Below are 26,753 nucleotides of genomic sequence, written 5' to 3'. Positions count from 1 at the left end.
CTTGTAGTTTCCATGTGACACACATGGGGGCAATGTTTCAACATCTCTCGTTTGGGGTCCTGTGCATGTGCGTCATTGAGAATTTTGTGAGTTCCCTCCCTATGCGTTCTGCAGTGCTGGCTACTGGGCTTCTGCTCGGTTTTAACTCAGATCAATGCTTATTACTGTGCCCTTGTCCAGTTTTCTCCCTCACTCTGACTGCCACCCTCGTTCCACGGATTAAAAAAAAAAAAAAACGAGAGGTACACATATAGAGCATCTACTGCCTCTTGTGAAAGAAAGCTGGCGGCGAATGATTACTATGTCGTTTTTTTGGGGGGAAAAATACATGGTTACCTATGTCATTTTTTGGGAAAAAAAGACATGGGTACCTATGTTTTTTTGGGGGAAAAAGACACGGTTACCTATGTCGTTTTTTGGGGGGGGAAAGAAGACATGGGTACCTATGTCGTTTTTTTGCGGGGAAAAAAGACACGGGTACTTATGTTGTTTTTTGGGGGAAAAATACATGGGTACCTATGTCATTTTGGGGGGGGGACACGGGTACTTATGTTGTTTTTTGGGGGGGGAAAAGACACGGGTACCCATGTTGTTTTGTTGGAGTAAAAAAAAAAAGACACGGGTACCTATGTCGTTTTTTGGGGGAAAAAGACAGATACCCATGTCGTTTTTTGGGCAAAAACAAAGATACAGGTACCCATGTCGTTTTTTGGGGGGAAAAAAGGCACGGGTACCGATGTTGTTTTTTGGCGTTTAAAAAAAGACATGGGTACCTATGTTGTTTTTTTGGAGTAAAAATGAAGACATGGGTACCCATGTCGTTTTTTGGCGAAAATAAGACATAGGTACCTATATCGTTTTTTGGGGGGGAAAAAAAACACGACATAGGTACCGTTTCACCTCCTCGTCGGCAATAACCGTCTCGATTTGAGTCGGTTTTGCCGTCAATGGCGGCAAACGACTGACTCGTCCTTCATTTTCATGCTGCGCCAGGAGCCTATAAAAAGAGTGCTTTTGTGTGTCCAGCCAAGTGTAAACAATGCCGATTCCCAATCAACGCCTCCGCGCCGCAATCAGGGCGACCCGAGAGGCGGGTAGACGTTGGGGGGGTGTTGGCTGTCGTAATCAAAGTTGATAAAGGAGAGAAAAAAATGCAGTAATCAATGCTCTTTCTTGCGCACTGGCCAAACTTCAGATGGTTCTAATTGTTTTGTTTTTGTTTTTAAAAAATTAAAAGACACAAAAATACCTAGCAAAGTCAAGATCGGCCTCCCGTGACATGGTGATGTTAGTCAGGTTCTGCTGGAGCACGAAGATGTTGCGGCACATCTTCTTGATGCCGGACTCGCTGATCCTCTTGAAGTATTGGGCGCCATTGATGAGAATGCAGGAGATCAGGTGGCCCAGGCCTGGGGGGGAAGAAGGGTACTTCACATATATGTAATAATAATACAATGGTACCTCGAGATACGAGCTTCATTTGTTCCCGGGGACTGAGCTCGTATGTCAATTTACTCGTAAATCAAACAAGAATGAACTAAAAACAAAATAATTTGTTCCAACCATCTGAAAAAACACCAAAAACAGGATATTGGATAGGAAGAACATTTTTATATGTTCTAATTTGCCATCTATTAACAAAATAAAAATAACTAACAGTTAAATAGTGCTATAATGTGTTTAATAGTACTAAAGATTGGAAAAACATTTTTATTTGTTCTAATTCGCCATCTATTAACAAAGTAACAATGACTAATGGTTTAATAGTACTAATGTGGGTGTTTAATAGTACTTAAGATTGGAAAAACATTTTATTTGTTCGAATTCGCCATCTATTAACAAAGTAACAATAACTAATGGTTTAATAGTACTAATGTGTGTGTTTAATAGTACTTAAGATTGGAAAAACATTTTTATTTGTTCGAATTCGCCATCTATTAACAAAGAAACAATGACTAACGGTTAAATAGAACTAATATGTGTTTAATAGTACAAAAGATTGGATTTTTTTATTCTAATTCGCTATCTATTAAAAAGTAACAATAACTAGCGGTTTAAAAGTACTAATATATGTTTAATAGTACTAAAGATTACTTGCCAACAAAAAGTAGTATATACTCCTCTCGTATTAGCGAACAAGCTCCGCCATTCACATTGACAAATAGCAAAAAAAACACTGAAAAAATGCAAGGCTCCGCCCAGTGCTCGTAGAGACATTACACGAGGGAGTTGCGACCAGAAAGACAGTGGCCATGATGTTCTTATGAGCAGTCTCTCACGTCCGCTGTATGCTCGTATCTCAAAAGGTGTATCTTATCTCAAGATAAATATCTGCCCAAAATGTTTACTCGTATCTCAAAATGTTCGTATGTCAGGGGACTCATTTGCATACCTGTCAACCTCTGCCGATAACTGCCCTTATAAATGATTATGATTCCCCGTACAAACCCCCAAAAACCGTACTAACACCGTACGACGACTGTTTACTCGCGGTAACTTGTTTCTTACTAGGTGGCTCCTCCATGCTTGCTTCCACGATATTTCCTCTATGTATATTTACGCATGCGCATGTAATCGTTTATCGATAAATACATACGATTGAGGATAATTTTTGCTGGTATACCGTGACAATAGTAACGATTGATGACAGTAGTGTCGTTGGCTAGCAGCCTACGAGACTATCTGCATTTTAGCCAAAACGGTCTAGTTGAGATCGGTTTTCATAAATATTGGCGATTTATTTATTTATAATTTTTTTTCCCCGTACAAAAGTCGGTGTATGGCGTATATGATTTGAAATGGTAAAAAACGTATAAAATACGTGTAAAACGTACAAGTTGACAGGTATGCGTTTGTCGAGGTATTACTGTACAATATGGTATATCATGCCAGGACACCCGGGCAGGTTGGCATCCCTTGGGTTTACCTTCAAAGATGTACTGGAACTTGTGCTGCTGAAGGGCGGCCCCCATGGCCTCCTCGATGGCCGAGATGTCCTTGTTGAGTTTGACCACCAGCGGGTCGTAGTCCATGCTCTCCACATTGGCCACAATGGCGTAGTTGCCCTCTTTGGTCAGTGGGATCAAGTAGTGGAAGCAGTGCACCCTGAAGGAAAAATGCCTTTATTTAAGAGTAAATCCGACTCATATTTGAGAGGCAATTACAGTATTTACAGCACTCATCACAGTTGGGTGCCGTTCAGCGGCGAATTATGATTAGGAGGTGAAACACGGCGCGCTCCGAGGCTCAGTGTAAACACACAGCCCACAGCCTTTAAAACACAAAAGCTCAATTTTTCAACCCGCCGCCCGACTGTTCCCATGAAAAGCTTTAATTGCAGGGAAACCGTGACCGGACGTTCGGTCGCCAGTCTTTTAGTCGCCGGTCTCTTGGTCGCCGGTCTTTTGGTCCCCGGTCTTTTGGTCCCTTTTGGTCGACGGTCAAATGGTGACAGAGGGTTTACTGTTGAAACCAGCTCGCAAAATTATAATAATGAGAGAGAGTTTAATATCTAAGAGAGAAGTTTAATATCCAAGTACTGTTGAATATCTAAGTACTGTTGAATATCTAAGTACTGTTTAATATCTAAGTACTGTTTAATATACAAGTACTGTTTAATATACAAGTACTGTTTAATATACAAGTACTGTTTAATATACAAGTACTGTTTAATATCTAAGTACTGTTTAATATCTAAGTACTGTTTAATATCTAAGCCATGCTTAATATCTAAGTACTGTTTAATATCTAAGTACTGTTTAATACCCAAGTACTGTTTAATATCTAAGTACTGTTTAATATTTAAGTACTGTTTAATACCTAAGTACTGTTTAATATCTAAGTACTGTTTAATATCTAAGAACTGTTTAATATCTAAGTAGCGTTGAAACCCGCTCTCAAAATTATATTTATGAGAGAGGTTAATGTCTAAATATCTACTGTTTTCAATAGTACATATTAAACAGTACTTAGCTATTAAACAGTACTTAAATATTAAACTCTCTCTCATGAATATAATTTTGAGAGCTCGTTTCAACAATAAACTCTCTGTCACCATTTGACCGGCGACCATAAGGGACCAAAAGACCGGCGACCAAAAGTACGAGCACCCACAAAAACGGCGTGCAAAATTAAGCTTTGGGCTCGGTCAATGCCACGTAATTCATCGTTTGATCGCCTTCGAATCCAGTGAACTAGCCCTGGCTTCGAAACGCGGCCCAACAGGTCACTTTTCTTACCGGAATAGTTTTGGCTGCTAAATAGAATCAAGGAAAACAACAGACTTCGCAATAGAAATAAACAGAAAGTTTTCAATAGATCGTAAAATGATGTTGTGCCCCTACCCAAGTGACCGGCGTTCACTTCCCACCCTTCGAGCGCTTTCTTCTTCACGGGTTCATTTAACTGGTACAACTATCGAGGGAAATTCTGCAGATGAGGGGAGCCAATGGAGTGGAGCGTAATGCACAACGTACGCCTCGGGGAGCCCCCCCCTCAACCCCTCGTATTCCTGACTCAAAAGCATAAACAACATTGCATAAGTTGCAAGAAGTGGGTTGATGGGGCTATTAAGGGCTTGCAGGGGGGGAGAAGGGTTATGGTGTGGTAAATTAACTTGGATATTATAAGAGATTGAAAACACCTACACTGTATCCAAGCATAATTGGCAAAACCTACAAAAAGGGAAGAAAACGGAGAGCTGGTTCTTTGCTCGAACTTTGTTTTATTACATGGTTGTAGTTTAGTAAACTTGATTCAAATTGGGGGAAAACATTATTCATTTAGAATGACACATTGGATATATTGCTATAAGCGAAAAAGCTTTTTTTGTACCTGACTTCCAGGTGCAAAGCAAGCAGACAGCGGTTGGCAATGTCCAGGAATCCCCTGCCCAGGTCAGCCAGGGTCTGCAGGATCTGCTCCCGGCTGCGTTCGCTGTCGCCCATCGCCTGGCTTTCGGACGAGCACGGAGGCAAACCTGCGGCGGCGGCGAAAGTCAGGTCAAGGAATAGCTCGACTTCACGGCTCGCCCTTCAGCTCGTCTTTGTACTTCCACCGGCCGCTCCCGCGTGACTGCTCTTTTGGTCCCTTTTGGTCGCCGGTCATATGGAGAGTTTACTGTTGAAACCAGCTCTCAAAATGATATTCATGAGAGAGAGTTTAATATTTAAGTGCTGTTTAATAGCTAAGTACTGTTTAATATCTATGTACTGTTTAATATCTATGTACTGTTCAACATCTATGTACTGTTTAATATCTATGTACTGTTTAATATCTATGTACTGTTCAACATCTATGTACTGTTTAATATCTATGTACTGTTTAATATCTATGTACTGTTGAAAACAGTACATGTTTAGATATTAAACTCTCTTTCATGAATATAATTTTGAGAGCTGGTTTCAACAGTACTTAGATATTAAACATTGCTTAGATATTAAACATTGCTTAGATATTAAACAGTACTTAGATATTAAACATTGCTTAGATATTATAGATAGATAGATAGATTATAAACTATCTCTCTTATATATTAAACTCTCTCTTATATATTAAACTCTCTCTCTCTTATATATTAAACTCTCCCTCATGAATAATTTTGAGAGCTGGTTTCAACAGAACTTAGATATTAAACATTGCTTAGATATTAAACAGTACTTAGATATTAAACATTGCTTAGATATTAAACATTGCTTAGATATTAAACAGTACTTAGATATTAAACATTGCTTAGATATTAAACATTGCTTAGATATTAAACAGTACTTAGATATTAAACATTGCTTAAATATTATAGATAGATAGATTATAAACTATCTTATATATTAAACTCTCTCTTATATATTAAACTCTCTCTCTTATATATTAAACTCTCTCTCTTATATTAAACTCTCTCTTATATATTAAACTCTCTCTCTTATATATTAAACTCTCTCTCTTATAAATTAAACTCTCTCTGATGAATATAATTTTGAGAGCTGGTTTCAACAGTAAACTCTCTGTCAACATTTGACCGGCGACCAAAAGACAGACGACAAAAAGGGACCAAAAGACCGGTGACCAAACGTCCGGTCACAATCTGTCCTCACTAATGGCAGCCCCTTTGCTGCGTCGCCCTCGTGTCATCAAAGCCATGTAGGAAACCGTAAACCCTGCACGCACAGGACACCCGCGGCTGCCGTCTTTCCATTTGCATTATCTCAAGGCGTTCAAGGTGACGTCCCAATGTTTCCAGTGCTTCCAATCGGTCAGTTTCTTCATCTGTTAATGATCTGATAAATCCACCGTGGGGACTATCCACCTAAATTCAATCACGGGAAGTCAATTAACATCCTTCCCTGGAGAAATCACAGTGTAACGTCTCTTGTTGTTCGCACGGAGGAGAGGAGATTGACATCAAAATGGCAAGGAGATATCTCAACTTGGCTGGAAAAACCAAAAAAACAATGGGTTTTAATTACTTGTTGACGACAATCGTTTTTTGCTACTAGACGTTGATTGCTGTCAGCCATTGGGTAAAACCAACAGGTTCTTTGGTAGCAATGGTCTTTAAACTGGTCCTCAAGGGCTGATGTGGGTCCTGGTTTTGGTTGGAACCGATCAAGCACAATCAGTTTAAGCCAGAGGGTATCAAATTGAGTTTGTTTGGTGGGCCACATTCATGCCAACTAGATCTCATACATTTATTTCAGGCCATAAAAAGGTAACTAAATGGCTGCCATTGATAGTACTAGACGTCCGATCTGTTTTGACTGGGACAAAATGAATCGGATGTTAAGCACCCCCAAAGGCACTAAAAGATGAGCATCCATAGCCAGTTTAATTGAATCTTTATTATTGTCAGGGATTTTGTGTCACGTTCTTGTCATTATAAGGCATTTAAATGTAATCTCTTGTCAATTTTGGCCGATTGGACTGCAAGGAGCGAAATGTGACTGAGGATAAGAAATTGAACTAGTGCACTTAGTCAGGGAACTCACTAAGTTTTGGTTTTACAGCACTCGTGTCAAAAAAATAAAATAAAAATAGCATTTTGAATCATCTACAAAGTCAGCCACCATTGGTTTAACTAATCCAGTACCATATTTTCTTGCATATAACCCATATTTATAACCTTAAAAAATGATGACTGAATTTAGGGCACGGTTTATATACCCCCAGACTCCATTACTGGATGAATTCCTAACTTTCTTATGATATTGACCCTAATAATGTGCTTTTGATTTATACAGTATCTCGCACCACGTGTGATCATTTCTATTAAGATTTTCCCTTCAAAGTAACACATTTGTACTCACTATTAAATTAATGTTTATGTAAGTTCAAATATCGAATCATGAGGCGGCTTATAAGCGAAAAATTGTAAAATTCAATGGTTTTATGACAATTTTAAGAGGATCTGTCAGGAGTCGCTGGATCGCCTCTCCTGACATGACGTCATGATAGTTATCACCTGTGGCTAATTACGTGATTGGATTATTTTTGGTATTTAAGCATTGTGACTTTCTGTGGACGCCGTTGGATCGTCTGGTGTAGTACTGGTTAGTTCTGGTTTCGTTTCCTGTTAATCCTCGTAGTCATTGCTGTTTCCATGACGCCCCGCCGCATGTTGTTTTCGTTTGTAATGAGTGGTCAAGCTAAGTTGTTGAAGTTATGTTACCCCGTTCAATAAATCAACCTACAAGAGCTACAGATCTGCCTCACCTTTCCATTCCTTCGGCGACTCTGCATCTGGGTTCAACTTCCCCTCCGATCGCCTCGCACTACGCGGCGGCGATCGTAACAGCACGATCCAACCATTATGGACCCAGCGGAGCGCCACCCACGCTCGCGGCGACGCACTCGGCGACGCCGCAAACCATCCACCTCGAAGACACCGGACTGCTTGGAATGTATAAGTAACCCCTCAGAATCGTTTAGGAATTTTGTAATGAACACACCGTGGTGCGGGGCTCTCAGGCACATCATTGCTAGAGATGAGCCGCAGCTGGTAGGAGAGTTAGAGCCGCAGCGTACTCATACGCCCCACCACTGCTATGCACGTCGCCCTGGGAAGCCTTTACCGTTTCATCATGAGGCCCAGGTGCGTACAACCACCAGAGAGCGCCCAAGTTATCTTATGCCTATGCCCAGAGGAATTGATTCACCATGGAGGGAGCCTGAGGATTCTGGTGAGGAGGACATCATTGAGGAAATTGATTTTTTCGCTGGCGTTTCGGAATCCGATGATGAATTCTTTGACCAATTCGGACCCCGAGACCTTCCACTGGAGGAGGATTATCCCGATTGTTCCCCCGATAATTCCTATTTCAAATACCCCGACCAGCAATTACAGAGTGGGCCAACCACCAATTATGGGGCACGACGTGATGGCGGGGGTGCTGTGCAATCCTCCCAGAGGAGGCGCCGAGCGCCACGCCGTAGAGCGAAGCGAAAGCAATGCCTGGACACACTAACCACTGTCCAAGTTACTCGGCCGACCACGCCTTTCCAAGTGCCCGAAGTCACTCGGCCGACCACCACCACGCTTTTCCAAGTGCCCGAAGTTACTCGGCCGACCACGCCTTTCCAAGTGCCCGAAGTTACTCGGCCGACCACGCCTTTCCAAGTGCCCGAAGTTACTCGGCCGACCCCGCTGTACCAGCAGCTCCTAAGGACTATGCAGCCCTCCCCGTTCCAAGTGGCCGAAGTCACTCGGCCGACCACGCTTTTCCAAGTGCCCGAAGTTACTCGGCCGACCCCGCTGTACCAGCAGCTCCTAAGGACTATGCAGCCCTCCCCGTTCCAAGTGCCCGAAGTCACTCGGCCGACCACGCCTGTCCAAGTGGCCGAAGTTACTCGGCCCAGCGCGCCGTTTCAAGTGCCCCAAGCTCCTGTGCCAAGGCCACGCAAATTACTCCCGTTGCCTTTGGGGTCGCCGGTCGCACCCGTACCGAAGCCACGGATCAGGTTTCTGGTGACGGAAGGCCATTCAAGCACCGCTCTCCCAAGCACCGCTCTCCCAAGCACCGCTCTCCCAAGCACCGCTCTCCCAAGCACCGCTCTCCCAAGCACCGCTCTCCCAAGCGCCTGCCCGTCCAGCGCCTGCCCGCCCAGAAGTGGCGACGATGCTCCGGCGCTCGATGAAGACGGGGCCGGCGACGTCGAGAGTGGTATTTCGCCGGAGTCCCTGGAAGATGGGACTGGCGACATCGAGAGAGGCAATTCGCCGGAGTCCCTGGAGGAAGGGGCTGGCGATGTCGAGAGTGCCAATTCGCCGGTGCCCCTGGAGGAAGAAGCCGGTGACGTCGAGAGTGGCAATTCGCCGGAGTCCCTGGATGAAGGGGCTGGCGACGTCGAGAGTGCCAATTTGCCGTTGCCCCTGGAGGATGGGGCCGGTGACGTCAAGAGTGGTAATTCGCTGGTGCCCCTGGAGGAGGAAGCCGGTGACGTCGAGAGTGGCAATGCGCCGGAGTCCCTGGCAGTAGGGGCTGGCGACGTCAAGAGTGGTAATGCGCCGGAGTCCCTGGCAGTAGGGGCTGGCGAGGTCAAGAGTGGTAATTCGCCGGAGTCCCTGGAAGAAGGGACTGGCGACGTCGAGAGAAGCAATTCGCCGGAGTCCCTGGAGGAAGGGGCTGGCGACGTCGAGAGTGCCAATTCGCCGGTGCCCCTGGAGGAAGAAGCCGGTGACGTCGAGAGAGGCAATTCGCCGGAGTCCCTGGAGGAAGGGGCTGGCGATGTCGAGAGTGCCAGTTCGCCGGTGCCCCTGGAGGAAGAAGCCGGTGACGTCGAGAGTGGCAATTCGCCGGAGTCCCTGGATGAAGGGGCTGGCGACGTCGAGAGTGCCAATTTGCCGTTGCCCCTGGAGGAAGGGGCTGGCGACGTCAAGAGTGGTAATTCGCCGGTGCTCCTGGAGGAAGAAGCCGGCGACGTCCAGAGAAGCAATGATCCGGGTTCCTGGGAGAAGAGGGCTGTCCACCCCCCGAGCAAACAGGGTAAGGTGCCCGACCGTACTAAACTTCTAATATTTCCTGAAGGCAGGCAGTTTGGCAAAGACTTAAGGGTCCAACTGGGATGCCTGCCGGACCGACCACTGCCTCGTCTCGTTTCTGGCCGACGCGGACGCCCGCCGGACCGACCACTGCCTCGTCTCGTTTCTGGCCGGCGCGGACGCCCGCCGGATCGACCTCAGCCTCGTCTCGTTTCTGGCCGACGCGGACGCCCGCCGGACCGACCACTGCCTCGTCTCGTTTCTGGCCGGCGCGGACGCCCGCCGGATCGACCACTGCCTCGTCTCGTTTCTGGCCGGCGCGGACGCCCGCCGGATCGACCTCAGCCTCGTCTCGTTTCTGGCCGACGCGGACGCCCGCCGGACCGACCACTGCCTCGTCTCGTTTCTGGCCGGCGCGGACGCCCGCCGGATCGACCACTGCCTCGTCTCGTTTCTGGCCGACGCGGACGCCCGCCGGACCGACCACTGCCTCGTCTCGTTTCTGGCCGGCGCGGACGCCCGCCGGATCGACCACTGCCTCGTCTCGTTTCTGGCCGGCGCGGACGCCCGCCGGACCGACCACAACCTCGTCTTGTTTCTGACCGGCACGGACGCCCGCCAAACTTGCCACTGCCCCGGCTTTTTTCTGGCCGACACGGACGCCCGCCAGACTTGCCTCTGCCCAGTCTTGTTTCTGACCGGCACGGACGCCCGCCAGACCTGCCACTGACTTGTCTCGTTTCTGGCTGGCGCGGACGCCCGCCGGAGCGACCTCTCCGTCTGTTCTTGGGTTGGTGTGGAAGACCACCGGACAATTGTAGCTCTCCCACCCACCCTCCCTGCTTGTTCCCGTTTCTCATGTTGTAATTGACCTTGGGACGTCTAGAATCCGTCCCTTAGAGGGGGTGTACTGTCAGGAGTCGCTGGATCGCCTCTCCTGACATGACGTCATGATAGTTATCACCTGTGGCTAATTACGTGATTGGATTATTTTTGGTATTTAAGCATTGTGACTTTCTGTGGACGCCGTTGGATCGTCTGGTGTAGTACTGGTTAGTTCTGGTTTCGTTTCCTGTTAATCCTCGTAGTCATTGCTGTTTCCATGACGCCCCGCCGCATGTTGTTTTCGTTTGTAATGAGTGGTCAAGCTAAGTTGTTGAAGTTATGTTACCCCGTTCAATAAATCAACCTACAAGAGCTACAGATCTGCCTCACCTTTCCATTCCTTCGGCGACTCTGCATCTGGGTTCAACTTCCCCTCCGATCGCCTCGCACTACGCGGCGGCGATCGTAACAGGATCGGCTTGTATTGGAGAAAATACGGTATCTGCTAAAACAAGCAGCACGGGACGACAATCACCTGAGTACAGATTAGTGAAAATGTGTCATCTTGTTTGATTGGAATGAAATCCTGCAGCCACTGCGGCCCTTTGTGGAATCATTTGAAGACCCCTGTTTTATATCAAACCAATGACACTAATAGGAAAGCCTTTATCTTTTGAACCCTCCAACGTGTTTGACTTGGTGATTGGAAAGGACGGTGCCACACTATCTTCTTATCTGGAGGCTAACTCTAATGGGGTTTGGGTGTTCACCAGTTCAAACAAAAGGCGCGGACAATGCGGAGGGTCTCGTTCGCCAAGGAACTCGGCAATTATGTCGATAAGACTTTCCGCAAACATGCCGGGAATGGAGATGATGCACGCACGTGAGGAATGGAGTTTTATTGGTGCTCGGACGTTTGGTCGCCGGTCTTTTGGTCGCCGGTCTTTTGGTCCCTTTTGGTCGCCAGTCTTTTGGCCGCCAGTCAAATGGTGACAGAAAGTTTACTGTTGAAACCAGCTTTCAAAATTATATTAATGACAGAGAGTTTAATATCTGAGAGAGAGTTTAATATCTAAGAGAGAGACTTTAATATCTAAGAGAGACTTTAATATCTAAAAGAGAGACTTTAATATCTAAGAGAGAGAGTTTCATATCTAAGTACTGTTTAATATCTAAATACTGTTTAATATCTAAGTACTGTTGAATATTTAAGTACTGTTTAATATCTAAGCACCGTTTAATATCTAAGTACCGTTTAATATCGAAGTACCGTTTAATATCTAAGTACTGATTAATATCTAAGTACTGTTTAATATCTAAGCACTTTTTAATATCTAAGTACTGTTTAATATCTAAGTACTGATTAATATCTAAGTACTGTTTAATATCTGAGTACATTTGACCGGTGACCAAAAGGGACCAAAAGACTGGCGACCAAACGTCCGGTCACGGTTCTATTTGGCGTTTGCACACTTATGCTGACGGTTGTGAAGTGGAGGAATAGTCAACAAAGAGTTGCACTGGTGTACCTGGGTGACAATGGGAGCCACAGAAAGGCCATCATCTTTTGCTCTGCCGTGGGAGGTGCAAAGGGACGAGCGGAGTTGCGTCGTTGCTGGGTGGCATTCACGTGTGACCTTCGCCAAGGCGCTAAGAGTAGCGGGGGAGTTGGCCGCGCGACTGCGGCACATCGATCGCCGACCTCTGCATTCTCCGGCTCACCGGTCACCCTTCATACTGCCGCTGGCTCGCCTCATTGACCAAATACACTTATATATGAGTGACGGGGCCAATTTCTCTCCCCCTTTCCTCTCCGTTCGCCAATTTACGAGCATTGATCTACACGGGCCTGCATTTATACACGCTGATCATGCTTCTAAGCTTTCGCCACTCGCCTCCACACGTAGGGCTTTTGTGCGGCAAACGCCGCAGTGCACCGACACTGCTGCTTCAAGGTGCTCGGATGTTTGGTTGCCGGTCTTTTGGTTGCAGGTCTTTTGGTCGGCGGTTTTTTGGTCGGCGGTCTTTTGGTCGGCGGTCTTTTGGTCGGCGGTCTTTTGGTCGGCGGCCTTTTGGTCGGCGGTCTTTTGGTCAGCGGTCTTTTGGTCGCCGGTCTTTTGGTCAGCAGTCTCTTGGTCCCTTTTGGCCGCCGGTCTTTTGGTTGCCGGTCAAATGGTGACAGAGAGTTTACTGTTAAAACCAGCTCTCAAAATTATATTCATGAGAGTGTTTAATATCTAAGAGAGATAGTTTAATATCCAAGTACGGTTGAAAACAGTAGATATTTAGATATTAAACTCTCTCTCATGAATATAATTTTGAGAGCTGGTTTCAACAGTAAACTCTCTGTCACCATTTGACCGGCGACCAAAAGGGACCAAAAGACCGGTGACCAAAAGGGACCAAAAGACCGGTGACTAAAAGGGACCAAATGACCGGTGACCAAATGACCGGTGACCAAAAGACCGGCAGCAAAAAGGGACCAAAAGACCGGCGACCAAAAGACCGGCGACCAAAAGACCGGCAACCTAAATACTGGTGACCAAAAGACTGGCGACCAAAAGACTGGCGACCAAAAGACTGGCGACCAAAAGACTAGCGACCAAAAGGGACCAAAAGACAGGCGACAAAAAGGGACCAAAAGACCGGCGAACAAAAGACCGGCAAGCAAAAGACTGGCAACCAAAAGACCGGCGACCAAACGTCCAAGCACCCATTTAAGTGTACACTCTCAGTTGTGTCTTTCCTATGAAGTCCAATTTTGGATTTGTGGCTTTTCAGGCGGTATAATTTTATGGCGTCGGCCGTTTCACTTCCTTTTCCTTGATAAGGATTCAATAAAAGTCGGAGGGACGACAAGACAAAGTAATTGTCTTTAATTCCAGTCGCCGAGTGTGTGTGTGTGTGTGTGTGTATTACGTCTGCGTGGGTTGACGAGAGGGTCCTTACTTATCATGCCAGAACAGCCTGAGCATTGTTCATTATTTAGTGTTTGCTGAGCTGATGAAGGACTACGTGGGTGTGTGTTGAGTCATTTCGCTGTGTGTGTGTGAGGGGACAAGGCTAGGAGAAAAGGACCCCACCTTATCTCATCCCAACTGCCCCTCACGTCCATGCCTCTCCAAATTGGATTTTATATTACAGGCGCAGTCAGGTATGAACAACTCATTTTGCTTTTTTTCTTCTTTTTTTTTTACTTTTTTCCCCTTCATTCCTTATTTTCCCTCGTCATCAACTTGACAGCATTTCTTGTTTTGTTTGAGAGTGGCAACGGCGTCTAAACCCCGCCCCCTTATTTCTATCAGACCGTGTTTCCATTTCGGCCAATCAGTGAACTGGGCTTAAAAATTTGACCATTTTTGACACTTTCTTTCCATTTGGATTTCTTCATTGGTTGATTCTGTTTGTCTTCCTGCATCTGGTCTATCTACCTGGCGGCGTTATTTGACAACAATCATCGTCTTTGGGGGAATAACCTGGATTGTGTACTTTTCTCTCTGCCCATTAAAAAGCTTCAGACTCAAATCCATCACTATTCAGAACGCAGACGTGTGAGCAACAGGAGACGATGATGTTGTTTGTAGCATCTTTTCCTTCATCCTCGCACTTTTTTTTCCTTTTTTTTAATCCCCCAGCATGTGAAGACATTCCCCACCTCATACTTTCTCACCTTCTCAGTGGAGGGCACTCAGATATTGCTCTCCTTCTACCAGGGGCAGCAAAATAATTAATAACTCTCCCCCTTTTCTGGCTTACTTTCTTGAACGTCCGTCGCTCATGAATGATTCATACCACCTGCCGGCCCTGCGGCGCGCTCTTCGTAGCTGCTTCGCCTCCGCCTTCCACGAAAAGGATGTTTGGTGCCAAACCACATCTGCTTGGACAGATACGTGTCATCATCGCTCGCCGCAGAAACCAGGAAGAAAAGTGCAGAGCATTGAGCCTTTTTTTGGCCCATCTCTCCGGTGCGAGGACGTTTGGTCGCCGGTCTTATGGTCATCGGTCTTTTGGTCATCGGTCTTTTGGTCTCCGGTCTTTTGGTCTCCGGTCTTTTGGTCTCCGGTCTTTTGGTCCCCGGTCTTTTGGTCCCCGGTCTCTTGGTCCCCGTTTTTTTGGTCCCCAGTCTTTTGGTCGCCGTTAATTTGGTCGCTGGTCTTTTGGTCGCCGGTCATTTTGTCGCCGGTCATTTTGTCGCCGGTCTTTTTGTCGGTGTTCTTTTTGTCGGTGGTCTTTTCGTCGGTGGTCTTTTGGTCCCTTTTGGTCACCGGTGTTTTGGTTGCCGGTCAAATAGTGAGAGAGAGTTTACTGTTGAAACCAGCTCTCAAAATTATATTTATGAGAGAGTTTAATATCTAAGAGGGTTTATTATATAAGAGAGTTTCATATCTAAGAGAGAGTTTAAATATATAAGAGAGAGACTTTAAAATCGAAGAGAGACTTTAATATCTAAGAGAGAGACTTTAATATATAAGTACTGTTAAATATCTAAGTACTGTTAAATATCTAAATACATTTGACCGTCGACCAAAAGACCAGCGACCGAAAAACCAGTGACCAAACGTTTGGTCACTGGGATTAGCGTCCTCCTTTAGGTAATGGTAACGACACCTGCTACTCATCCAAAAAGTCAATGGCTGCCATTGACGTTTGATACATTTGAACCAGGAGTGACTTGGCAGATTGTAAAAGTCAACATGGAGTTCAGAAAATTTGAATTGGCGATGGTTCCAACTGTTACAGGGGTTTACCGCGGCCACGAGAGTGTAAAAATAAGAAATGAGAGCACCAGAGTAGTGAAGTCGGCGCTATCAGCGAGCAACAGGCATGGCGGCCTGAGGCTCTTTCCGCTACCGCAGGTGACTCCAACTGACAAATCTCAAGTGTGCCACGCACAGATTTCACAAGTATGACTTCCTCCAAAGAAGGATATCACCACCTCTCTCAACAGTGACATTTGCCTGCCAACCCAAGCCTACCCCCTTCCGGGACTCGTGGCTCGGTTAATAACGAGGGGAATAGAATTAATGACGTGTGAAAGCTACTCACCGGCACCCTGAGGCAGGCCGGCGAAGAAAGCCTTGAGGCGGCCGGCCAGCCACTCCATGCTCTCGTGGAGGGTGGCCAAGGATTTCAGGTCGCTGACGTCGCGTAGGATTTCGTTGGGTGGGATGAGCTTGTCGCCCAGGTTGCCCGTCAGGACCTCCGATTCCTTCGCGAAGGCCGCCCTGGTTGTTGGAGAATTTCACGTTATTTCATGTGCGTCTTGGCGTGACCGGACATTTGGTCGCTGGTCAAATGGTGACAGAGTTTACTGTTGAAACCAGCTCTCAAAATTATATTCATGAAAGAGAGTTTGATATTTACTGTTTTCAACAGTACTTAGATATTAAACAGAACTTAGATATTAAACTTTCTCTCATGAATAGAATTTTGAGAGCTGGTTTCAACAGTAAACTCTAACCATTTGATCTATATCTAAGAGAGAGAGTTTAATTTCTAAGAGAGAGAGACAGTTTAATATCTAAGAGAGAAGTTTAATATCTAAGAGGGAAGTTTAATATCTAAGAAAGAAGTTTAATATCTTAGAGAGAGGTTTGATATCTAAGAGAGAAGTTTAATATCTAAGTACTGTTTAATATCTAAGTACTGTTGAAACCAGCTCTCAAAATTATATTCATGAGTTTAATATCTAAATATCTACTGTTTTAAACAGTATTTAGATAAACAGTACTTAGATATTACATTACATAAATCTCTCTCTTAGATATTAAACTCTCTCATGAATATAATTTTGAGAGCTGGTTTAAACAGTACTTAGATATTAAACAGTACTTAGATATTAAACAGTACTTAGATATTAAACAGTACTGAGATATCAAACAGTACTTAGATATCAAACAGTACTTAGATATAAAACAGTACTTAGATATTAAACAGTACTTAGATATGCAACAGTACTGAGATATTAAACAGTACTTAAATATTAAACAGTAATTAGATATTAAACAGTACTTAGATATTAAACAGTACTTAGATATTAAACAGTACTTAGATATTAAACTCTCTCTCTCTTAGATATTAAACTCTCATTCTTAGATATTAGACTCTCTCCCTCATGAATATAATTTTGAGAGCTGGTTTCAACAGTAAACGCTCTGTCACCATTTGACCGGCGACCAAAAGACCGGCGACAAAACGTCCGAGCACCGCTTCTTGGAGGTACAAAGAAGAACAGACGGCGGCGCCAACGTCTTTGACACCGTACCGGGTGAAGTCCTCCTCGTCCTCTCGTTTCTGTCGCGCCTGTCTGGGCTGTGCCATGTTGGCCCAGTTGGGGAGGGACTGGAGTAATCGACTGATGTCCTCATCTTTGGACCAGGAAGCACTGATGACTGTCAGCTTGTCCTCGCATTGAACGATTCCCCTAAGGACGCAAAACACGTTGCTCTTTGCACGCCAGGAAAGAAAAACAATTTAGATGCGTTACCTGTAGGCCGTGTTGCAGATCTGCTTGTACTCTTTGAGCTTGTCACAAACCATCTCCAGGAACTGATTGGAGTAGGCGCTCAAGTCTTGCATGAGATTCATCAGATCCTGGATGGACTTTTCCACCACCACCGTGCTCTGTGAGGAGAACGAGATGATAAACGTTAGGCGGGACGCTTGGATAGATGACTCCCGAAGAGTTACATATCGAAATATTTAACGGGCATTAACTGTGAATATTGCCCCAACCAAAGGGGCTGGTTCGGAACGGTCACAGTAACAAGATGGGATTGAGGCTATGTTCCTACACTTGTACAATGTTCGCTCTAAGCTGCGTACGTGCGCAATTGTGCACTATTCTCGTCTTCTCTGCGCAGCAGCAATCATATGACGCGCAGTAAATAAAATCCAAACAAGTTTTTTATACCTTTCCCCATAATGGCGCCGTTTACGCGGCAGTAGCTCTGTCCACTCTTATGTATTTTTGTGTTTTACTGCATGTTTTACATGAAAAATTAGAGGGAACATTGACATGCACCTGACACGACATAGAGAAGAATAACGTACACAAATTTTCCGGACTATAAGTCGCACTAGCCAAAGAATAATAAATATATACAAGTTACACTGGAGCAATGTTTCCTCTAAGCTGCGGACGTGCGAAATTGTGCACTATTCTCATCTTCTCTGCGCAGCAGCAATCATGTGACGTGCAGTAAATAAAATTAAAACTTTTTTTTACTCCTTTCCCCATAATGGCGCCGTTTACGTGGCAGCCAGTGGCAGTAGCCCTGTCCAGTCTTATGTATTTTTGTGTTTTACAGCATGTTTTACATGAAAAATTAGAGGGAACATTGACATGCACCTGACACGACATAGACAAGAATAACGTGCACATATTTTTCGGACTATAAGTCGCATTAGCCAAAGAATAATAAATATATACAAGTTACATTGGAGCAATGTTTCCTCTAAGCTGCGTACGTGTGCAATTGTGGACTATTCTCATCTTCTCTGCGCAGCAGCAATCATATGGCGCGCAGTAAATAAAATGAAAACTTTTTTTTTACTCCTTTCCCCATAATGGCGCCGCTTACACGGCAGCCAGTGGCAGTAGCTCTGCCCACTCTTATGTTTTTCATATTTTATAGCATGTTTTATATGAAAACGTAGAGGGAACATTGATATGCACTTGCTTATGGCAGGTGTGATACTGGTGTGCCCATAGCGAGCAATGATGATGTCGCTCACACTGGTACTCAATGCGCTAAGGGAGGTTGTCTTTCTGCCCAGACCAACGAAAAATTTGAGGGAACATTGTTCACTAGTACATTATCTACAACCAACATGTTGATTTTAATGACTAAATGAAGACACATGGAGGACCTGTGAGGATTTAGCACTTGGTGCCAATCCAAATCAATATTGCTTTGGCATTAGTGGAGTCTGTCACGCCCATTGTGTAAGATTGGGAGTGAAAGTGGCCATTTTGAAAGTATTTCATGTGCCAGTGAGAAAACATCAATTCCTTAGTGGTCCAACACTAGTGAATGGCGTAAACAATGCAGTGTTTTTCCTTTTCCACCAGTAAATGCACTCCCTTCTCTAATTCCACTCATTTAACACGGCCATTTGTCTTGGGCACCAGAAATCATTAAAAAGTAATCAAGGAGCCCATTGGCAAAGGTAGCGTTTTACTCCATCTTTGTTGACCGTTAAGCGCCTTCTTTAACTGGTGGTCAGCCATTGGCGGTGACAGATGTCCATTTTGTCAGTAGAGATCTGCCAATACAGTTAGTTTGGACTTCTATTTTAAACTCCAAAATGAATAAATAAAGGCAATTATGGAGGAGGTTAAAAACAAAAACAACTGGGAATTACGGCCAATGAGTTAGAAGAATGGACTGTGATTGTGTTATGCAAAATAGTGGGTGTGTCTCAAGGTCATGTGGGGTTCACTGTGCATTAAACACTCGTTTTGCTGGGCAACGCCCCGTCTGGCAATACAACGCAAGATGATGTTGCGACAGAGGCTCTCTTGGGTAAAAGGGCCGATGGGAATGTGTCCTTGACACATCATTCATCAACGTCAGGCAGGGGTAGTCGCACAAGGACTATCCGGCTTGACACATAGCGGATGGTTCGGGTACACGCGCCAGGCGCAACTACTTACGCACCATTGGCGACCACAGGGTGTTTGGACGTTTGGTCGCCGGTCAAATGGTGACAGAGAGTTTACTGTTGAAACCAGCTCTCAAAATATTCATATTCATGAGAAATAGTTTAATATCTAAGAGAGTTTAATATCGAATTACTGTTTAATATCCAAGTAATGTTTAATATCTAAGTACCAATTAATATCTAAGTACTGTTTAATATCTAAGTACCAATTAATATCTAAGTACTGTTTAATATCTAGGTATTGTTTAATATCTAAGTACTGTTTAATATCCAAGTACTGTTTAATATCCAAGTACTGTTTAATATCTAAGTACTGTTTAATATCTAAGTACTGTTTAATATCAAAGTACAGTTTAATATCAAAGTACTGTTTAATATCCAAGTACTGTTTAATATCTAAGTACTGTTTAATATCTAAGTAATGTTGAAAACAGTAGATATTTAGATATTAAACTCTGTCATGAATATAATTTTGAGAGCTGGTTTCAACTGTACTTAGATATGAAACAGTACTTAGAAATTAAACAGTACTTCGATATTAAACAGTATTTAGATATTAAACAGTACTTAGATTATAAACTCTCTCTCTTTTAGCTATTCAACTCTATCTGATGAATATAATTTTGAGAGCTGGTTTCAACAGTAAACGACGATCGAACTTCCGGTCAGACAGACGAAAGCCAGGTAAAGAAATGTAAAGGAACAAATGAGGTATGAAGACATATGAAACGTTGGGGAAATAAGTTGGAAAAATACATTCCCATTTAGGCGGAATAATCACATAGCTGGCGGGCTGATGAGATTGAGTTCATAAAAGAAAACAGTGTCTTTGGTGGGCGTCATAAAGGCCTCCGACGCGATGTGGTGTAAGTGTTCTAATTGAAAGATGAGCAGCAATATCACACTTGACTGCTTGCAGATGGACTGCCATATTACCCTGCTGCCATTCTCACCAAAAACACACGCTCAAAATGAAATATGTTGTCCTGGCATAAACAATTCCAAAGAGTGAAGATGTTCAATTGGAGTCCTCACAGTCGAGTAAAAATCCATTATACTAATTATTTCTTTGTTACCCCCCCCCACCCCCTACTCCTTGTGTTCATTATTCTAATGGATGTGAGCAAAATTGTACAAAGTCTTTCGAGTGTGTCGCCACATCTCATTAAACCAACATCGATATTAAAGGATGTTCTTACTTCTCGGTGTTCAAGGTTAAATGTAAGCTCAACTCCCAAGCTCGGACCATTTATATCACAAGTGTGACGAATCCAAATACATCCGCACAAAGCAACACAAGCCATGTGCAAATTGTAACGCATATCAACCAAAACATCCTTTCAAAAACCCGAGGGCGCATTTGTGGACCATATCTCTCAACTGCAAACTCACTTCCAGGGTTTATTTGACTCCTTGCTTTCGGTGTTTTTACAAAGACGACAGGCGGGTGCAATTATACGGCCGTAATATGCGGATAAATATAAACATACAAAGACAAAGTGGCGGTGTCTTGTCGAGCTAGAGGCCCACGCGAGCCGGTAGCGAACAGGTGCTTGGTGCGAGATAACGGGGGGGGGGGGGGGGGGGGGGGGGGCAGGTAGGTGGCACCTCAGGCATTTAGCAAAAACAACTCCTTTGGGGGTAGAATAACGAACCTTTACAAGTTACCAGCAGCTGAAAAAGTCAAATATAGACACGGAGACGAATGGATCTAGAACTTTTCTAGAGGCTACTGGGACAGAAATCAGTTTTTTTTCCACAGAATACATTTTAGGGAGTTATCTGTCCACTACAGCCAATCGCTCCCCTTATTAATGATTGTAATTCCACTTAATAAGTGAATAAAAATGTACTAATACAACACGGCACATATTTAATTCCATAAGGCGTCTTAAAAGTCTAAAATTTTGGTGGTCGCCGGTCTTTTGGTTGCCGGTCTTTTGGTTGCCGGTCTTTTGGTTGCCGGTCTTTTGGTTGCCGGTCTTTTGGTTGCCGGTCTTTTGGTTGCCGGTCTTTTGGTCGCCAGTCTTTTGGTCGCCAGTCTTTTGGTCGCCAGTCTTTTGGTGGCCGGTCTTTTGGTCGCTGGTCCTTTGCTCGCCGGTCTTTTGCTCGCCGGTCAAATGGTGAGAGAAAGTTTACTGTTGAAACCAGCTATCAAAATTATATTCATGAGAGAAAGTGTTTAATATCTAAGAGAGAGAGAGTTTAATATCTAAGTACTTTAATATCAAAGTACTGTTGAAAACAGAAGATACTTAGACTCTTTAAACTCCCATCAATATAATTTTGAGAGCTGGTTTCAACAGTACTTAGATATTAAACATTGCTTGGATATTAAAGAGTACTTAGATATTAAACAGTACTTAGATATTAAACAGTACTTAGATATTAAACAGTACTTAGATATTAAACAGTACTTAGATATTAAACAGTACTTAGATATTAAACAGTACTTAGATATTAAACAGTACTTAGATATTACAGAGTACTTAGATATTAAAGAGTACTTAGATGTTAAACAGTACTTAGATATCAATCAGTACTTAGATATTAAACTCTCTCTCATGAATATAATTTTGAGAGCTGGTTTCAAAAGTAAACTCTCTGTCACCATTTGACCGGCGACCAAACGTCCGAGCACCAAAAACATACTCAAAAGAAATCCGGTAAAAAAGTTGTTATACTGCGCATACAATTTGAAATGATAATTAAAAAAAAAAAACATAAAATACAGGAAAAATGTCTAAGTTGACATTTCATTCAAAATACTTAATATTGGCATATTTGGCATCCAATGGTGCTTTCAAATGACGTCATGGGCTACCAATGCACGTTGCATCTATTCTGAAATGAATTGGGCGGTTTATTGACATTAATAGCACAGAAAGAAAAGTTAAATGGAAGCCATTTGTATTTTTTTTCTGCCCTCCAACCTTGTTGGAGTCCAAATCACAGGGCACGGCTGATGAGGCGAACAGGTGTATAGTGTTGTGATTGCCGCACCTACTGATGGATGCTGGGGGTCTGCTTCATAATGGAGCCCCCTCCCCATCTATGTCTATGTGTGTGTGTATGTGTGTGTGTGGTGCAATCAGTAGGAAAGGAATAAGCATTGCCTGTACATGTCATGGAAAACAATAAAGGTCAGGGTCATTATGGGAGGTGGTGATTGGGTGCACTCACACATGCATACAGTCACATGTGGGAAAAAAATATGGAAAGGTCAACATCATTAGCGCATTACTAGCAGAGCAGCACAGATGTAATACACAAATTACACATGCAATAGTGACAATTCAACAAAAAAGTTTTCCACTAAGAGGTTGATTTTGTTGAACTTGCATATTGAAGTCGTTTTACTCGTTATTGGAAAATGTTGAGCTGCCACGTGTTCCAGTATGATGTTATAAAATTAACGGTGTGCTGTTATAAACTAAATTTCGTGACCTCAAAGTACCGTATTTTCACGACTATAAGGCGCACTTAAAAGTCTTAAATTTTCTCCAAAATAGACAGGGCGCCTTATAATCCAGTGCGCCACATATATGGAAAAAAATAAAATGTGCCATTCATTGAGGGTGCGCCTTATAATTCGATGCGCCTTATAATGTGGTGCGCCTTATATATGGAAAATACGGTATTTAGCTTCTACAGTCAAGTTTGAAATAGAATAAGGCTGGAAAACAACAAAATCTGTACTGACACTGAAAAATGCAAAAAATATATTGAATAAACAACAGTACTTCAACCAATAGTGGCCTCCACGCAGATTAAAAACAAAAAATCCTAAAAAAAATGTAAAAACCGTACTGTATTTTCACGACTATAAGGCGCACTTAAATCTTAGATTTTTCTCCAAAATAGACAGGGCCCCTTTTAATCCAGTGCGCCTTATATATGGAAAAAAATAAAATGTGCCTTTCATTGAGAGTGACACTTATAATCCAGTGCGCCTTATATATGGGAAAAAAATGTCATTCATTGAGGGTGCGCCTTATAATGCAGTGCACAAGTTGTGTTGCTAGAACGGTGTGTGTAGGTGGGGTATATGGTGAGGGTGGGGTGGGGGGGGAATCGGACCAAGATAAATGGAGCCAATCTGAGGAGCTAGCCAGCAGTGCTCGCTCGCGACCACTCTTCCTCTATTCCGCCTCTATCTTACTCTAATTAAATGAATCAATCAGGAGTTGGACAGATAGCATCTCGCTACGCACGTGCTAGTGTTGGATTCAACATTTGATTTCCCTACACATGCGTGTGTGAAACATAAAAAAAAAAATGGATTTCATCTTATCAGTACTCTCACTTCTATGGACATTATCTCCTTGTGGACTCTATATCGCCAGTATTCGTCAGCCTCATCATCATCTTTGTATTATTACTTTATGATATATGTATACACGATATACATTGAGCTAGCCCTTTTGGGAATTGGTGTGGACAATGATAGGCAAATCATCCCTCTGTATCAATATTTCTTATTAACTCGGGAAAACGCGCGTTCACCTTGACCCCCTTGCAGCAAAGGTCAAATAGACCCGATATACCATGCTCACTGATATTTCATAATGCCACATGATTTATTAAAAGCTGATACGTTCCAAAGCGCAATCATAAATATTCTGGGCACGTCGTCAGCAAGGTGACGAAAAATACGACCTCGGGATCTAGTTAGGCCAGGTATGGGAAAACCACGGCCCGCGGGCCACGTACGGCCGTTAGGCTTTTTTAATTCGGCCCGCCGATGTTTGCCAACAAAGATTTTTTCATTTTTATTTATTTATTTATTTATTTTTTCTTCCCAAGATGGCGCCGTGGCAGTAGCTCTTTCCACTCTTATTTGATTTTTTTTTGTGTTTTACAGCCCCTCTATCCTTTTAAATTCCATTTTAATATTTCTTAATTCATTTTTACTATACTTTGTACTTTATACTTTATACGTTTTACTTTTTATTTTAATGATGAGTGATGAGTATATTAATACTTTAGTCTTTTTTTCTGTTTATGTGCCATGTGTACTGTTAACGGATGCACTTTTTTTATATGTATCGTATCTTGTGCTGAACCGGCCCATCTGTCAAATTAAATTACATTTTAATATTTCTTAATACATTCCTTTTTACTTTACTTTGTACTTTATACTTTTTATTTTAATGATGAGTGATGAGTATGTTAATACTTTAGTCCCTTTTTTCTGTTTATATTTCATATGTACAGTTAACGGATGCACTTTTTTATATGTATCATATCTTGTGCTGACCCGGCCCATCTGTCAAATTTTAAAGTCAATGTGGCGCCCGGGCCCAAAAGTTTGCCCACCCTTGAGCTAGGCTGAGGGAACCGCCACGACGGCAGCCTTCGTTTGTCGCGAGGCAATTGTTTCCATACAGGTGAAAACTGGCAGTAGGGGTGACCTTACTGAAAAATGTATAAGGTTGCAACTGTATTCTATGGAAAAAAAGTGTACTCAACCAAAAAAATAATAATAAATTTTTTTATAAAAATAAATAAATCTTAACACCTTTTCCCCAGTTCACATTAGTAGCTTAGCATGCTTGGATGGCCATAAGTGAGCAGATGTGTTCCCAAAAAGGTGCTCCCCTATGGTTTCCCATATGAGGCCTGGCGTAGTGTGCTTAATGTGCTGAAACTATATTGCGTTTTTCTCTTTCTTCCCCCCCATCAGCCCCTGAGGTTATGATGCCAACAGAATGAGTGTCTGTGACAACACCTGGCGCACTTACACACATGTAGAAAAAAAGAAAAATAAAGACGCAATCCGGTCCGGCACAACGACACATCTGTGCACGTGATTGGAAAAGCTCGCAAGCATTTTACGGCACATTCATCATAATCTGAAATCATCCACTGCAGTCACAGAAGCAATGGGTGAAGATATTAATCTTAAATCTCAATAAAGTTTGGACTTTTCGGAAAAACGGACCGTATTTTCACGACAATAAAGTGCACCGCATTATAAGGCGCACCCGCAATGAATGACACATTTAAATTATTTTTTTTATATAAAGCACACTGGATTATAAGGCGCCCTGTCTATTTTGTAGAAAACATAAGACTTTTAAGTGCGCCTTATAGTCGTGAAAATACGGTACTTTTGATCCACAAACCTTAACACATTGGCTACCTATTTTCATGACTATAAGGCGCACCGGATTAAAAAGCGCACCCTCAATGAATGACATATTTTATTTTATTTTTCCATATATAAAGCACACTGAATTATAAGGCGCCCTGTGTATTTTGCAAAAAATTTAAGACTTATAAGTGCGCCTTATAGTTGTGAAAATACGGTACTTTTGATTCATAAACCTTAACACCGTATTTTCACGACTATAAGGCGCACTTAAAAGTCTTATATTTTCTCTAAAATAGACAGGGCGCCTTATAATCCAGTATGCTTAATATAAGAAAAATAATTAAATGTGTCATTCATTGAGGGTGCGCCTTATAATGCTGTGCGCCTTATAGTCGTGAAGATCCGGTATGCCTACCTAAAATTATTGATTATACAAAGATGTCTCCTGAGAGCCACGTTCCTCAAAAAAGTGACATAAAAAGCAAGTGAATGAAATGAAAGGCAAAATGATTGAATCCTTCAACAAGTGCGCCTTATAGTCGTGAAAATACGGTACTTTTGATCCATAAACCTTAACACATTGGCTACCGTATTTTCATGACTATAAGGCGCACCGCATTACAAAGCGCACCCTCAATGAATGACACTTTTTTTCCCATATATAAAGCACACTGGATTATAAGGCGCCCTGTCTATTTTTGAGAAAATTTAACACTTTTAAGTACGCCTTATAGTCGTGAAAATACAGTTTGCCTACCTAAAATTATTGATTACACAAAGATGTCTTCTGAGAGCCACGTTACAAAAAAGTGATGTAAAAAGCAAGTGAACGAAATGAAAGACAAAATGATTGAATCCTTCCACAAATGTTGACAATGCAAAATGGAAATTTCCTAATATTCCAGTCATTTGGATTCCTAAAAGACACCCAGGTAGCAAAATGATGCCTGGGAAGAATAAAAAAAAAGAAATAGAGTGAAATGATTTTGCCGAATCCTGCAAGGCTCTTTAATTCATCCCAATTAAAAAAAAGATCTCAAACAAAAGGGAGCGTTTTATTGTGTGCTCCCTACTATCAGCCGAAAGGCTCATTAGCCACAGCAGCATAATTAGCAAGATGCTGCACTCCACTCGTTAAGGACGGGCCCGAGCCGTAAACAAACCCTGATGAACTCCGAACACCCACTGCCTTAC

General features: G+C 43.1%; 1 protein-coding gene across 1 annotated transcript in view; it reads right to left on the bottom strand.

Moving 5' to 3' along the window:
- The window catches only part of exoc4 (exocyst complex component 4), a 78,245-nt gene that overhangs the window by 5,354 nt on the left and 46,138 nt on the right, over nucleotides 1–26,753 (bottom strand). The window contains exons 13-18 of the mRNA XM_077709513.1: nucleotides 17,283–17,419; nucleotides 17,061–17,219; nucleotides 15,842–16,020; nucleotides 4,834–4,978; nucleotides 2,927–3,105; nucleotides 1,250–1,409 (exon numbers count right to left, since the gene is read on the bottom strand). Of these exons, the coding sequence (XP_077565639.1) occupies nucleotides 1,250–1,409; nucleotides 2,927–3,105; nucleotides 4,834–4,978; nucleotides 15,842–16,020; nucleotides 17,061–17,219; nucleotides 17,283–17,419 (959 nt within the window). The remainder of the gene's footprint in view (nucleotides 1–1,249; nucleotides 1,410–2,926; nucleotides 3,106–4,833; nucleotides 4,979–15,841; nucleotides 16,021–17,060; nucleotides 17,220–17,282; nucleotides 17,420–26,753) is intronic.

Source organism: Stigmatopora nigra, chromosome 23, assembly GCF_051989575.1.
Source record: "Stigmatopora nigra isolate UIUO_SnigA chromosome 23, RoL_Snig_1.1, whole genome shotgun sequence".
Taxonomy (NCBI): domain Eukaryota; kingdom Metazoa; phylum Chordata; class Actinopteri; order Syngnathiformes; family Syngnathidae; genus Stigmatopora; species Stigmatopora nigra.
This window is presented reverse-complemented; position numbering and strand designations above follow the sequence as displayed.